We start from the raw sequence: 12,644 nt of genomic DNA, 5'->3' as shown, positions 1-12,644 counted from the left end.
GGTCACAGTGACCTACCTTTTGATTGAAATTTTCTGAGGACTCAAGAGACATTAATTGACATAGACTGATGATTCTAATTAAATAAGTACCTGAGATATTCAAAAGTAGGTCACCATGACCTACTTTTTGGTCAACATTCTCTGAAAACCCAAGATGCATCATCTACAAAGTTTTCATTGATTCTAAGCCAATTTGTACCAGAGATAATTAAATATAGCCATCAAATGTCAAAAGTAGGTCACGGTGACTTACTTTTTGGTCGATGATATTCAAAAACCCATAATGCCTAAATTGACAAAATTTGATGATTCTAAGCCAATAAGTACCTGAGATATTCAAATTAGGTCAGTGTGACCTACTTCTTGTTGGACATTCAATGAAACCCTAAAAGGCAGGGTTTCAGATGCCTAAAAGTTTACCTGCCATGCTCAAAGTTTGATAATTCCCAGCCAATAATTCAGGATATATATATTAAATATAGCCATAAAATGTCACCCTCAAAGTAGGTCACCATGTTGTGACCTACTTTTTGCGAAGGTTTTAAACCCAAGGTAAAAACTGACAAAGTTTTATGATTCTAAGCTTATACGTACCTGAATATTCAAAAGTAGGTCACTGTTTACCTATCTTTTATTTTCTCCGAAAACCCAAGATAATCAACTGACAAAGTTTGATGATTTTAGGTCAATAAGTACCCTACTTAATTATAGTCACAAAATGTCAAAAGTAGGTCACCTTAATCTCATGACCTACTTTTTATATTATGTTTTATCTACAAAACCCAAGATGCATCAACTTTTTACAAAGTTTGATGATTCTAAGCCAATAAGTACCGGAGATACTTAAATAAAGCCATAAAATCTCAAAAGTAGGTCACCATGACCTACTTTTAGGTCGTCACTCTCCGAAAACCAAATATGCATGGACTCACAAAGTTTGATGATTCTAAGCCAATAAATACCTAAGATACTTAAATATAGCCATAAAATTCTAGGTCATTGTGACCAAACATTTGTGTTTTTCAAAGACCCAAGATGCATCTACTGACCAAGTTTGATGATCATAGGTCTGAAGATAATCAAAATGTGCGTTTTAAACAATTTGAAAACAAATGTCAGCAAAATTCAAAAAGTAGGTCACAGTGACCTACTTTTTCATAAATATGTTTTAAGGTCCCAAGATGCATCAAAGTACAAGATTTGATGATTCTAAACCTCCCAGAGTCTGAAATAATGGGATTTAATGTTTTTAAAAAGATAAGTCATAAAGTTAAAAAAGTAGATCACGGTGACCTACTTTTAAGTTGACATTTTCCCAAGATGCATCAACTGACAAAGTTTAATGATCATAGGCCTTAAAGTGTCCAAAATATGCCTTCAAATCAATTTGAAAACAAATCCCCACAAAATTTGAGTTAACATGATGTGAAGTTGTAAGGTGCATCAACTTACAAGAATTGATGATCCTAGTCCTTATAGTAAGCAAAATATACACGTTTTTATTAACTGTAAATTTAGGTCAACTTTGAAGTGACCTTGAGACCACGCCCTTTGCCCTAGGGTAATTCCCCGTGCAAATTTTAATCTTCGACATATTCTGATCCTTGTATGTAAGTTTGGTGAAAATCTGCCTGGTGGTTATGGAGATTTTTTAGCAACCAGTACTTTTGGTTTTGTTTTCCTGATTATCTCCCCTTGTTTAAGGGTCCCAACCCTGATTTTAGTATAAATTGTAGCCCTTGGGCCAAGGATACCCTGTGACAAATTTGGTACTGATTGGCCAAGGGGTTCTTGAGTTATGGCCCATATTCTAAAAAGTTTACGCACACCACACAAATGGAGTTAAAGGGGATAGAGTATCAAGCTTGGTTGCGTTAGTTTTTGTGTGTGTTAATTTTTCCTTTGCAGAATGGAAGTGACATAATTTGCACCAGGATTGATGTCAAATGTTGCCTTGATTCAAAGATATGCACTTTGCAAGGGGATGCTCTGCTTTGTCGTTCCCTTGTAACTTTTAATATTTTTTTTCTCAAATGCAGGTACCTCAGAGGTCCAAAATACATTTACAGAGCTTTTAACAATTTTCTAGTGTAAGTTACATTGTACCATTCTTGACTTACATATAAGCAATGTGAACTTTTAAAATTGACTACATAAACATCTTTTTTAAAATTTTGCCAGCATTGGATTGACATTTTCAAAGGAAAATACAAGTTTTGACAATTTAACATAATCAAAGAAAAACTTGGAAAAAAGCATCTTTCTGCTGAGAAACAAGAGGAATCTCTCTAATTGACTGATCTAAGAACAATTAGCTTTAAAATCATACACTATCCTTGTGTGGAGAAACAAGGACCCAGAAAAAGTCTGGTATGAAATGCACCCTTTACTAAGTGATACATATAACAAAATGTATAATAGTCATACATTTATTATATACGTTTGTCATTTTTTTATTAAGAAAGTAAGTAGATGTGACTGTCATTTATGGTTTTTAGCCAGGCTCAATGCTCGTAGAGCAATGCCTGGCTTATGCTACAACGTTCAACAGGAAAAATGCTGCTTCATCACCGCTTAATCAAATTTATGCGTTAGAATATAGTATGTTTGCGCAATCAACTTTGAGGCAATACAAACACTGAATTAGACTTTCTAAGTTATCTGAAATTGTCAAAAAATAATTAAAATACATTGTAATATACTTTCTACCGTCTTCGATTAATTATTTGTTTAAAATATGCAAAAGGTTTTCATAAGATATCCCTGTCTGCGTCATATTCTATAAATAAAGGTTGTACTATCAGGCTAACACAAATGCTGGGAACATCATTAATGACTTGATGTACATTTTGATGCAAAAGTCCCCGCTGAGGACACATCTGTGCATAATCGTTTGACCTTAGTTAACCTTGCTGCATCAGTGTTGATTTTTACTTAACCCCGAAACTATACGTGTGATAAATATTTTACGCTGTTAAATTCTAGCTACATTTTATTTAATTTGTAAAACTTTTTAATACTATATATGCCATACAGATATATTTGTGTGTTACATATCCTCTCAATGTCTAAACTTGTTTTTAAACTGTCATCACGGCATTTGTTCATTACCTTGTAAATGAGTCCGGCTTTCAGTACTTCTGAGTACTTTGATTACATGTATTACCTCTCAAGGCATGTTTCAGGTAGAACCTCAGCAAAGCAGCTGTCAAACCACATTGGTAAGGGGAGAGAATCCCAGAGGCAGTGTTTCTGGAAATGGTCAAACAATTTACCATCTCCATCCTCAGTTTTGAGACTCTGCGTTGTTTTCTGGACCTTTTAGAAAATTTAAACAATTTTTTGAATTGATAAACCGAATAAAATCATTTTATTAAGTTCATATAGATCTATACAGGTATTTAAATTTACATGCAAGAAAATGTGACTTGCAGTATTCCAGTATACATGCATGTTTATTCAAACATACCTTGTAATAATGTAGGTGGTGGAAAAACTTACCAGATTGGAATTACTATCTTTGGATTTCTTGTACATTTTGTAAAATTCAACGGAAATGAGGTAAGCATCAGTTGGATCCTCACAAATATTTGCCATTGTTGCTGCTATTGAAACAAAATCCTCATACTCTGAATCGTACTGAATAAAAAGCATATCAATCATTAAGAATGTAGTACAAAAGTGAAAATCTTATTAAAATTTCAAAATAGAATAAAAAGTCCTGTTCTTCTTTAAAAAAAAAAAAAAAAAAAAAAGCCAACTCGAGCAAATGTGTAAGAAAATTGTATATTTCACATATTGGAGGTCCACAAACTGTAACTGTACAATGAATTATTCCTATACAAATTCAATTTAATTTAACTGCATGTACATTGTGTATACTATATTGAAACATTGTTATTTTGCATACTTGTAAATCTTATTAACGAAATATCCAGATAACTTAAAGAGACCTTTTGGATAAAAAAATAATGCTTCCAGATCACAGGCCTTTGGATCTCTTAAATCAGACTTTTAAAAAAATGGGTGTATGAAAAAGATTTTTTAACACGTACCTATTTTTTTGTCAGCTATCTAAAGGCCTGTAATCCAGATTAAGAAGGCACCAATGTACATGTACATTGAGAGGGGTTGTCCTCAAGACCTAGGAGCCTGGAAATTTTCCTGCCTTTGATGAGATAACCCCCTCCCCCCAAGGTATTCCCCCTCATCCCCCCGTTTAGGGAGGAATCCCCAACGCCCCCTGCTATTTCTATTCTAAGGGAGAACCCTGATTGAGTAATAAATAACTGTTCAATAATAATATACCTTGTACTGCTCAAATTTAATCTGGCCAGACTCCACAAGGTACATTTTGAGGAAGACTTTACCTACAGGTGTGTTTTCATCAACATATCGTAATAGCTTTACTGCGTGATTTAAGTCATTGTATTTTTGTTTCCGTTGCTGCATCAGAAATTCATGAGAGTCTGAATTTGCACACAAAACATCTGAAATAGGAAGAAAACAAAAGGTCTAAGGAGCTATTCAGTATTGCATTGTTAACATTTTACTGATGACAATTCAACAAGATGATTATCTTGTTGACATATTTTCTGATATATATATACATGTATTCATAAATCATAACAGCTATTATTATCTATAAGGTATCAATTTTTGTAATTCAAGCTTACTAAAAGAACTCACCTAAAACTAGTTTCCAAACATAATGTCTATACATTGCTGGCATTGCAAATCTCAGACAAAACTGTCTTAGCTTTTCCACACTTATTGGTTTTTCCTTTAGAAGAGTCTCTAATGATTTCCTCTCCTCCACTCCACCAATTCCAAATTTGTCATAATAGTAAGTCCGAAAATTTCTCTCATCAGACATAATTATATAATTCCGTCTTCTTCAATGGTAGAACATTTAGGCCATTTTGTAACCCATCATACGTCCATCATATTGACTCGTAGATTAAGCAAATCTTCCGAGAAAAAAGATGAAATACATTGCATTATTTAACAGATTAATAAACAATTATACTTCAAAGATAAAAAATATTTGATTTGTATATACATGTATACATAAATTTATTCTTACTGTAACAATGTGTTATTTTATTAGACAGAATGTTCTATCGTTAAAAGTAAAGCTACATATTTACGACCCTGAGAGCATTTTTATTTTTAAAACTTACATGTCCATACAATAAGCATTGAAATTTGCTAAATGTTGAAATATTAGTCCATTTTCAATATTTTTTCCTTCAGAAATCAAATAGGAAATTATGATATGCATGCTAAAAGAGAAAACCAAACCCGTTAAAATTTTCGGAACTCCTCGGATTTGTCTTTCGTAAGTTGGTTGCGTAACTTTTGTTGTGCCAGAGACATAGGCCTAGAAATGTCGAATCTACCTCGACTCCTAAGATTCCCTTCTGTCGTAAGATGCTTCAGAAACTTTCCAAGATATTCAAGTTCAGCGTCTGGAAACGGTGATCAGCCGGAATTTATACCTGTTCCGGAATACGCAGAGCGACATGGAGAAAACATTGAAGTGAGGAAAGCTCGACTACTCTACCAGAGCAGAAAGAGAGGAATGCTTGAAAATGGTCTTCTTTTAAGTACATTTGCTTCGAAATATTTAAGGGATATGACAGAGCACCAGGTTGAGTTATACGACAAACTTATTAACAAACCAAGTAATGACTGGGAAATTTATTACTGGGCAACGGGAAATAAGCCCACACCAGAGGAATATCAAAGTGAAATAATGGACATGTTGAAGGAGCACGCAAGAAATGAGGACAGGGATTGTAGAATCACTCAGCCACCATTATTTACTTGATCTGACACAATATTTTAACTGTGTTTAAGTGACTTGAGCATGTTGGTTTTATAAGTGTTCTAATGTGTAATGTTTTGCTTTATATGCCTTTTTCATCCTTATGGATTAAAATATAAAACATGTAAAATGCATTAAAAGTTTGTTTTTTGTGTAATTCCTTTCTTCAAACACAGTCAAGTTGTATTATGAGTGATAAAGAAATAACTCATATCCTCATTTAATTTGATCGGACTCGGCATCCACTTGAGAATAGGGTAAAAGCAGGAAAGTACAAGCAGATTTGCCATAGTTCAACGTGAAAAGCAATCTCTAATGCAGAGTTGTCGTTCGTTCCTCTCTCAGACACTGTATGAGCCGATGGTAGAGAGTTGCGAGAAAAGATGAACGACGCGCGATGGTTTCCAGCCAATAGTTTATTATGCAACTTAGGAATTTGCATATGATTGATAAATTTATGTAATTTCCATTACAAACATATAGATACAGTTGTCAGAAATTAGTACTGAATTTAAAAGAATATTGAAGGGAGGTGGGGGTAGGGAACCTAGGGATTATCCTGTCTACGAGCACTTACAAGTGCATGGTATTTTTCAAATAATTTGTATGTGATGTAAAGTCAAGGGTTACTGTACTCAAATGAATTGAAATGAAAGACTCTGCCTCGAAATTGTCAAATTAGAAATAACTTTTCCAAAAAAGGTAGTTTTCGATGAAAAGTCATTATTCCAATAAATATATAATGACTCTCATGTATTGACTTTCTGGACTTGAATCACTTTAGAACCATTTCACGCTTAGTTTGGACTTTCAGTAAGGCGTGGCATTCTCGGCGCTACATGTTTACCGCCTGTCAAATGGCGAACAGATTTTCATTGGTTACGAAATTAATAACATCAGGAACATTAAATTGTTGTTGACAACGATGAGACGACTTTAGCTCCACTTTTTTGCAGGATGAGACAATGTAATTGTAAATGTGATACACTAATTGGCATTTGCCCGAATTTCTATCTCATGTATATTTCCACAGTGAAGGAAAGCCGAGAATGCCACGCCTTACTGAAAATCCAAACTAAGCGGGAAATGGTTCATCAATTTACAACTTCCAAAACGACTTTCCTCAGTCGTTATTACGACCTGGTCAATTTTATCTTTTCGTTTCACTAATATGATCCTTACTGTCTTTTGTTAATCATTAACTTTGTGCATGATGTTTTTCAAAAGTTCTTCATCAGAGATAGCTGGGATGGGGGGGGGGGGCTATCAATAAAGTACATTTATTATCACTCATTATTTTTTTATTACTCGAATACTTATTTCTGATTGAATTTGTATGTGTTATTATAAATCTTTAAAATACGTGTTTATATTAAAAATAAGACTGAGTTATTTTAATATTTTAAATCAATCCTAGTTTGAACATTCCTAAAAGAACTATCATTCCATGCCCTTCTCAAGAACTCTAGCTCTTAAGATCATCAAGTTTTGTCCTTAAGACATATCTAAATTAGTATCTTAGGAATATTCCGAGGAATTTTTCGATAACCGATATCATGCCTGCATGATACATACACTTGTTAACAAAATAAGCTCACCCAACTTCCTTGAGGTGAGCTTAAAAAAAAACTCTTACGTGCCGGGTTTTTGTTTACCTAGTTTTACCGAATTCAAGATGGATGCCAAAGTTGGCGCAAAATTTGACATTATGAAATCTTGTTCAAGAAATTCTTATTTTACGATATTAAAATAGCAAAATTACATCAGATAGCAAGAGCTATTTTAACAGAAGTCAAGTAACTTATAAAAGTTTAATCTATATCTAAAAGAATGTAACACAAGAGGTAGGTTAAATACAAATATAATACGTGAACTAATGGGACAGTGATGTATTTGTGAACGCAAAGGAACCATCATAAAGCCCCTCCATGTCTGCTGCCAGCGATGGAAGCGATCAAGATATGCCCACAGATTCCAACACATCAATACTTCCCCAGATCCCGATGGACTCGGTTCAAAGTTCACCTATTCGAGGCGGGGTATCACAACAGAATCGGAGATCCCCGACATCCCCTTCTAGCTCAAGAAATCAACAGACATTGGAGGGTTTCTTCATCGGGAGGCGACAGAGTGGAGGGGGTGATAATAGACCCTCGGTTAATCTTAGCTCAGCTCCTCCTTTACCTGTGTTCAGCATACCTGAAGAATCAGGTGTGCCTAGGGCAGTGGTAAGGCCGGTGGTAAGTTGCATGTTATACATATATTATAGGCCTACATATAACAGAATGGATGTGTAATTTAATTAATAATGTAAACTTCAAAGTTTATTCCAAAAGATAAAATTAGATAAGCTCTTAGTCTTAGATAAATTTTCCTGAAGTGAATAGTTGGTGACTTAAGGAAAATAATATCTATTGATTTAGGTTCCCGGAGAGGAAAATGTGGACAATACTGGGGACAGATCACCTGAAGTTATATCTAGTGAAGAGGAAGATTCAAGATCTTCAAACCAAGATGTGGTATCATTACCTATGTCTTCATATAAAGAGATTTTTTTTTAATAATTTTGATGATGAAATAAAATGTAATGTTCTTTTATTTAGGAGATATATTTTTAATTCTTTAAAAGAAATCTTAGATGTCATTCTTCAACAAGGTTCTAATCTAAAGCTCTCATATTTATACAAATTACAGATCAATGCAAGTCAAAGAAATATAAAGAGGAAAAAAATAAAATATTTTGAATTACTAACATATATATAAAATTTGATTTTTTAGGAAATTCTTTCTAACCCTGAGGAGGAAAATTCCAATTCATCCCAAGAAAATCCAGAACAAGCGGGACCATCTGGTGCCCAGGACACTGTACAGTCATCTTCTCAGGGCCAACAAACCATGGCTCCTGTACCAGCAGCTAATGTTCTATCAATACAGGCAACCACCAGCTCCCCTTCAGATTTCAGAACTCCTAAACGAAGGAGGGTAATGTCGACTCCAGAAAAACCAGGGGGAGCCACAGGTGGACCAGAGGATGACACTGAAGATGGAAATGTGAGAGAATTACAAAGTTTACAAATTAGTGTTATACACTTTTTAGAAATCTGTTACCTGTAAAATTTTTGTGCATAAGAGACTGATACAATTGAATTTTTTCTGGTCTTAAAAAGAACAGGAGAAATTACATGTATTAAAAATAATTATATATATACTTTCGTATATTTTAGTGTTGCCCCATCTGCTTTGAAGAATGGTCAACTTCAGGATCTCACAGACTAGCATCTCTGAAATGTGGTCACTTGTTTGGACAAATAATCATGGTAAAATTTTTTAGCAAATACTTTTTCTAATCATTTCTGTAATATTGAAATGACAACTTGGTTTATTTTAGCTGTATAGAGAAGTGGTTGAAAGGTCAAGGTGGAAAATGTCCGCAGTGTAACTGTAAAGCCAAAAGACAAAAACATAAGAGTCCTGTATGCCAAGTCACTAAAGGTAATGCAAAAAAAATAATTCTCACTTCGTTCGTCCGAATATAAATTAAGTGCTAAATAATCAACAAACATGTGTCGTAAAACAGGATGCTGCGCGCTAGCTTTTTATTTTCAATATACAATTTTCTCTCGATCCAGAAATCTATATATGATGACCATCAAGCGAAAACCACCCTTATGTGCATTATGACGTATCGAGAAAACGAGCGCTAAAGTTGACGTCATAAATATTTGCAATTTTGCAAATAAGTGCAGTGTGAAGACGCATCAATAATTATAATATTTCTTCATACAGTAAATGCTTATACTTAACAACATAATAAGTAGTCGTAAATATAATAACAAATCCACTGGTTAGTAAAAAAAATGATTTACATCAAACTGAAGGTGAAAATCCTTTGAAGTAGCGAATACCACGGTCTTCGCTTTTATTTTCATTTTCGAGGAATATTTTCTTTTACTTCTAAAACACAAATATGGGGGAGAAATGCATATTATCTTTTGACTAGAGCAGCAACAAAATGGACGTAGATCTACTCTTATTCAACATTATTTTGTCACTATTAATTGATATTTTTTATATTTATGATAAAAAGCATAGAAAGCCTAATAAAGTGTAAAGCCAAGGCGTTGGATTTATACAAAGGTGTGTAAGTTTATTGCAAACTAAACAGCGTTATGTACCAAAAATCAAAAACAAGCTTCAAGAAATGGGGAGGCGGGTCACACAAATATAATTTATCAGTATATAATTGAAGTTGGATAACAAAGCCCTCAGTACAATTTCACCGGAAAAATATACATGTACTTGACTATGACAAATGAAAAAGTTCGTTTTGTTTTGCTATGAAAAAGTTCGTTTTGTTTACTTTTTAGCTCACCTGAGCCGAAGGCTCAAGTGAGCTTTTCTGATCACATTTTGTCCGTCGTCCGTTGTCTGTCCGTCCGCCCTGTCCGCTGTCTGTCCGTCTGTAAACTTTTCATATTTTCGACTTCTTCTCAAGAACCACTGGGCCAATTTTGACCAAACTTGGTACAAAGCATCCTTGGGTAAAGGGGAATTTAAATTGTTAAAATGAAGGGACATATCCCCTCGCAAGGGGAGATAATCAAGAAAAGACAAAAATAGGGTGGGGTCATTAAAAAATCTTCTTCTCAAGAACCACTGGGCCAGTAAAGCTGAAAATGGGAAGCATTTGGGATGGTTCAAATTGTTCAAATCATGACCCCCGGGGAAGGGCGGGGCCACAATGGGGAATCAAAGTTTTATATAAATTTGGAAAAATCTTTAAAAATCTTCTTCTCAAGAACACTGGGCCAAAAAGCTAAAATTTTTGGGAAATCCTGGGGTGTAGATTCTAAATTGTTCAAATCATGACCCCCGGGGGGAAGGGCGGGGCCACAAGGGGGGAATCAAAGTTTTATATAGAAATATATAGGAAAAATCTTTGAAAATTTTCTTCTAAGAACCACTGGGCCAGAAAAGCTTAAACTTATGGGGAAGCATCCTGGTACAGTGTTGATTCAAAATTGTTCAAATCATGCCCCCCGGGGGAAGGGCGGGGCCACAATGGGGTATCAAAAGTTTTACTAAAAATATTAGGAAAAATCTTTGAAAATTTTTTCAAGAACCATTGGGCCAGTAAAGCTAAACTTATGTGGAAGCATCCTGGTATAATGTAGATCCTAAATTGTTCAAATCATGCCCCCCGGGGGGAAGGGGGGGCCACAATGGGGTATAAAAGTTTTATATAAAAATATAGGAAAAATCTTTGAAAATTTTTTTAAGAACCACTGGGCCAAAAAAGCTGAAACTTATGTGGAATCATCCTGGGGTAGTGTAGATTTTAAATTGTTCAAATCATGACCCCCGGGGGAAGGGCGGGGCCACAAGGGGGAATAAAAATTTTATTAAAATTAGGAAAAATCTTTAAAAATTTTTTTCTCAAGCCCTGGGCCAAAAAAGCTAAAACTTTGTGGAAGCACCTGGATAATGTAGTTTAAATTGTTCAAAAAATGCCCCCGGGGGGTGGGGGGGGCCAAAGGGGGAATAAAGTTTTTTTAAAATATATAGGAAAAATTTTGAAAACTTTTTTCAAAAACCCACTGGGCCAGAAAAGCTGAAATTTATGTGGAAGCATCCTGGTATAGTGTTGATTCTAAAATGTTAAATCATGACCCCCAGGGGGGGGGGGGCCACAAGGGGGTATCAAATTTTTACATAGAAATATATGGGAAAAATTTTAAAAATCTTCTTCTCAAGAACCACTGGGTCAGAAAAGCTGAAACTTATGGGGAAGCATCCGGTATAATGTGTTCTAAATTGTTCAAATAATGACACCCGGGGGAAGGGGGGGCCACAATGGGGAATCAAAGTTTTATATAGAAATATATAGGAAAAATCTTTGAAAATTTTTTTCCCAAAGAACCACTTGGCCAGAAAAAGTGAAGCTTATGTGGAAGCATTCGGGGGTAGTGTAAATTTAAATTTTGGAATATGACCCCCGGGGAAGGGGGGGCCATTATAGGGAATCAAAGTTTTACATAAAAATTATAGGAAAGATTTTTGAAAATCTTCTTTCAGGAACACTGGGCCAAAAAAGCTAAAAATTTGGCCCATGGAAGGATCATGGGGTAGTGTAGATTTCAAAATGCTAAATTATGATCAGTGGGGTAGGGTGGGGATGCATTATGTATAACAAGGGTGAAATCTGGTAAAGAAAAAGAATGGTAAACTTTAGGGGAGCGAGTGGCCCATGGGCCTCTTGTTTTTTCCATGTAAAGAACCCCCCCCCCCCCCCCAAAAAAGAAATAAAATATAAATCCTTCCTATGTGTCTAAATAATCTACATGTACAAATACCGCAAATGAAGGGAAGTAACCTGCATTATATTTATTTATTGTTACCTGGGAAAAAGCGTTAGTGTTTACATTTTCCTTTAAAATTTTTCGGTATCTGTGTATATCTTATTTGCATGTTTTTGATATTAATTTAGAGGGGAAAGTAGGAACTGTTAATTGTTATTCTATTTTATATTTGCTAAAATGAGTTAAAAAAACAAATTGATGTAATATTTTTTTTATTTATAAAATTTTAATGCAACATTATGAATCCCTTGATCAGTTAATCAAAACGAAAGCAGCCAACATGTTTTAGGAAAAGATGAGAAATCATCATGAAAATGAAATCCTTTAAACTCTAAATTATGTTGTATCCTAGTACTAATGGTTTGGGGGGGGTATAAGCAACTTATACTTAGTTAGGTTATAGAAATTAAAATAATTAAATTGATTAAATAAAACAAAATGATAAATCCGGATTT

At 34.5% G+C, this 12,644-nt stretch overlaps 3 protein-coding genes across 3 annotated transcripts; 2 read left to right on the top strand and 1 right to left on the bottom strand.

Annotated features, from left to right (window-relative positions):
- Nucleotides 1–2,722: 2,722 nt before the first annotated feature.
- Nucleotides 2,723–5,262, bottom strand: LOC134266887 (TBC1 domain family member 7-like). Its single transcript, XM_062749095.1, has 5 exons — nucleotides 5,184–5,262; nucleotides 4,690–4,970; nucleotides 4,309–4,490; nucleotides 3,502–3,639; nucleotides 2,723–3,318 (listed from the first exon to the last, which is right to left on the bottom strand). Exons 2-5 carry the CDS (start codon nucleotides 4,874–4,876, stop codon nucleotides 3,163–3,165), a joined length of 663 nt encoding a protein of 220 aa, XP_062605079.1. The 5' UTR covers nucleotides 4,877–4,970; nucleotides 5,184–5,262; the 3' UTR covers nucleotides 2,723–3,162.
- A 127-nt stretch (nucleotides 5,263–5,389) lies between these two features.
- LOC134266899 (succinate dehydrogenase assembly factor 2, mitochondrial-like) lies at nucleotides 5,390–5,833 on the top strand. Its single transcript, XM_062749105.1, has one exon. It carries the CDS (start codon nucleotides 5,390–5,392, stop codon nucleotides 5,831–5,833), a length of 444 nt encoding a protein of 147 aa, XP_062605089.1.
- Nucleotides 5,834–7,522: 1,689 nt separating this feature from the next.
- LOC134266880 (E3 ubiquitin-protein ligase RFWD3-like) lies at nucleotides 7,523–9,147 on the top strand (the record flags this gene model as incomplete). Its single annotated transcript, XM_062749085.1, has 4 exons — nucleotides 7,523–8,070; nucleotides 8,254–8,349; nucleotides 8,609–8,881; nucleotides 9,055–9,147. Coding segments are annotated over exons 1-4 (774 nt in total), but the record flags the coding sequence as incomplete, so codon positions are not given.
- Nucleotides 9,148–12,644: the final 3,497 nt, after the last annotated feature.

The sequence above is a fragment of the Saccostrea cucullata genome, unplaced genomic scaffold (assembly GCF_032062105.1).
Source record: "Saccostrea cucullata isolate Sc308-1 unplaced genomic scaffold, CSIRO_AGI_Scuc_v1 ctg13836, whole genome shotgun sequence".
NCBI lineage: Eukaryota > Metazoa > Mollusca > Bivalvia > Ostreida > Ostreidae > Saccostrea > Saccostrea cuccullata.
This window is presented reverse-complemented; position numbering and strand designations above follow the sequence as displayed.

Bases quoted from the DNA above. Each gene is read 5' to 3' on its own strand.
- LOC134266887 (XM_062749095.1), bottom strand. From the start codon at position 4,876: ATGTCTGATGAGAGAAATTTTCGGACTTACTATTATGACAAATTTGGA. The intron at 4,491-4,689 runs GTGAGTTCTTTT...TTCCTATTTCAG, and splicing joins TGTTTGGAAACTAGTTTTAG to ATGTTTTGTGTGCAAATTCA. The intron at 3,319-3,501 runs GTAAGTTTTTCC...ATTTTCTAAAAG, and splicing joins AAGATAGTAATTCCAATCTG to GTCCAGAAAACAACGCAGAG.
- LOC134266899 (XM_062749105.1), top strand. From the start codon at position 5,390: ATGTCGAATCTACCTCGACTCCTAAGATTCCCTTCTGTCGTAAGATGC.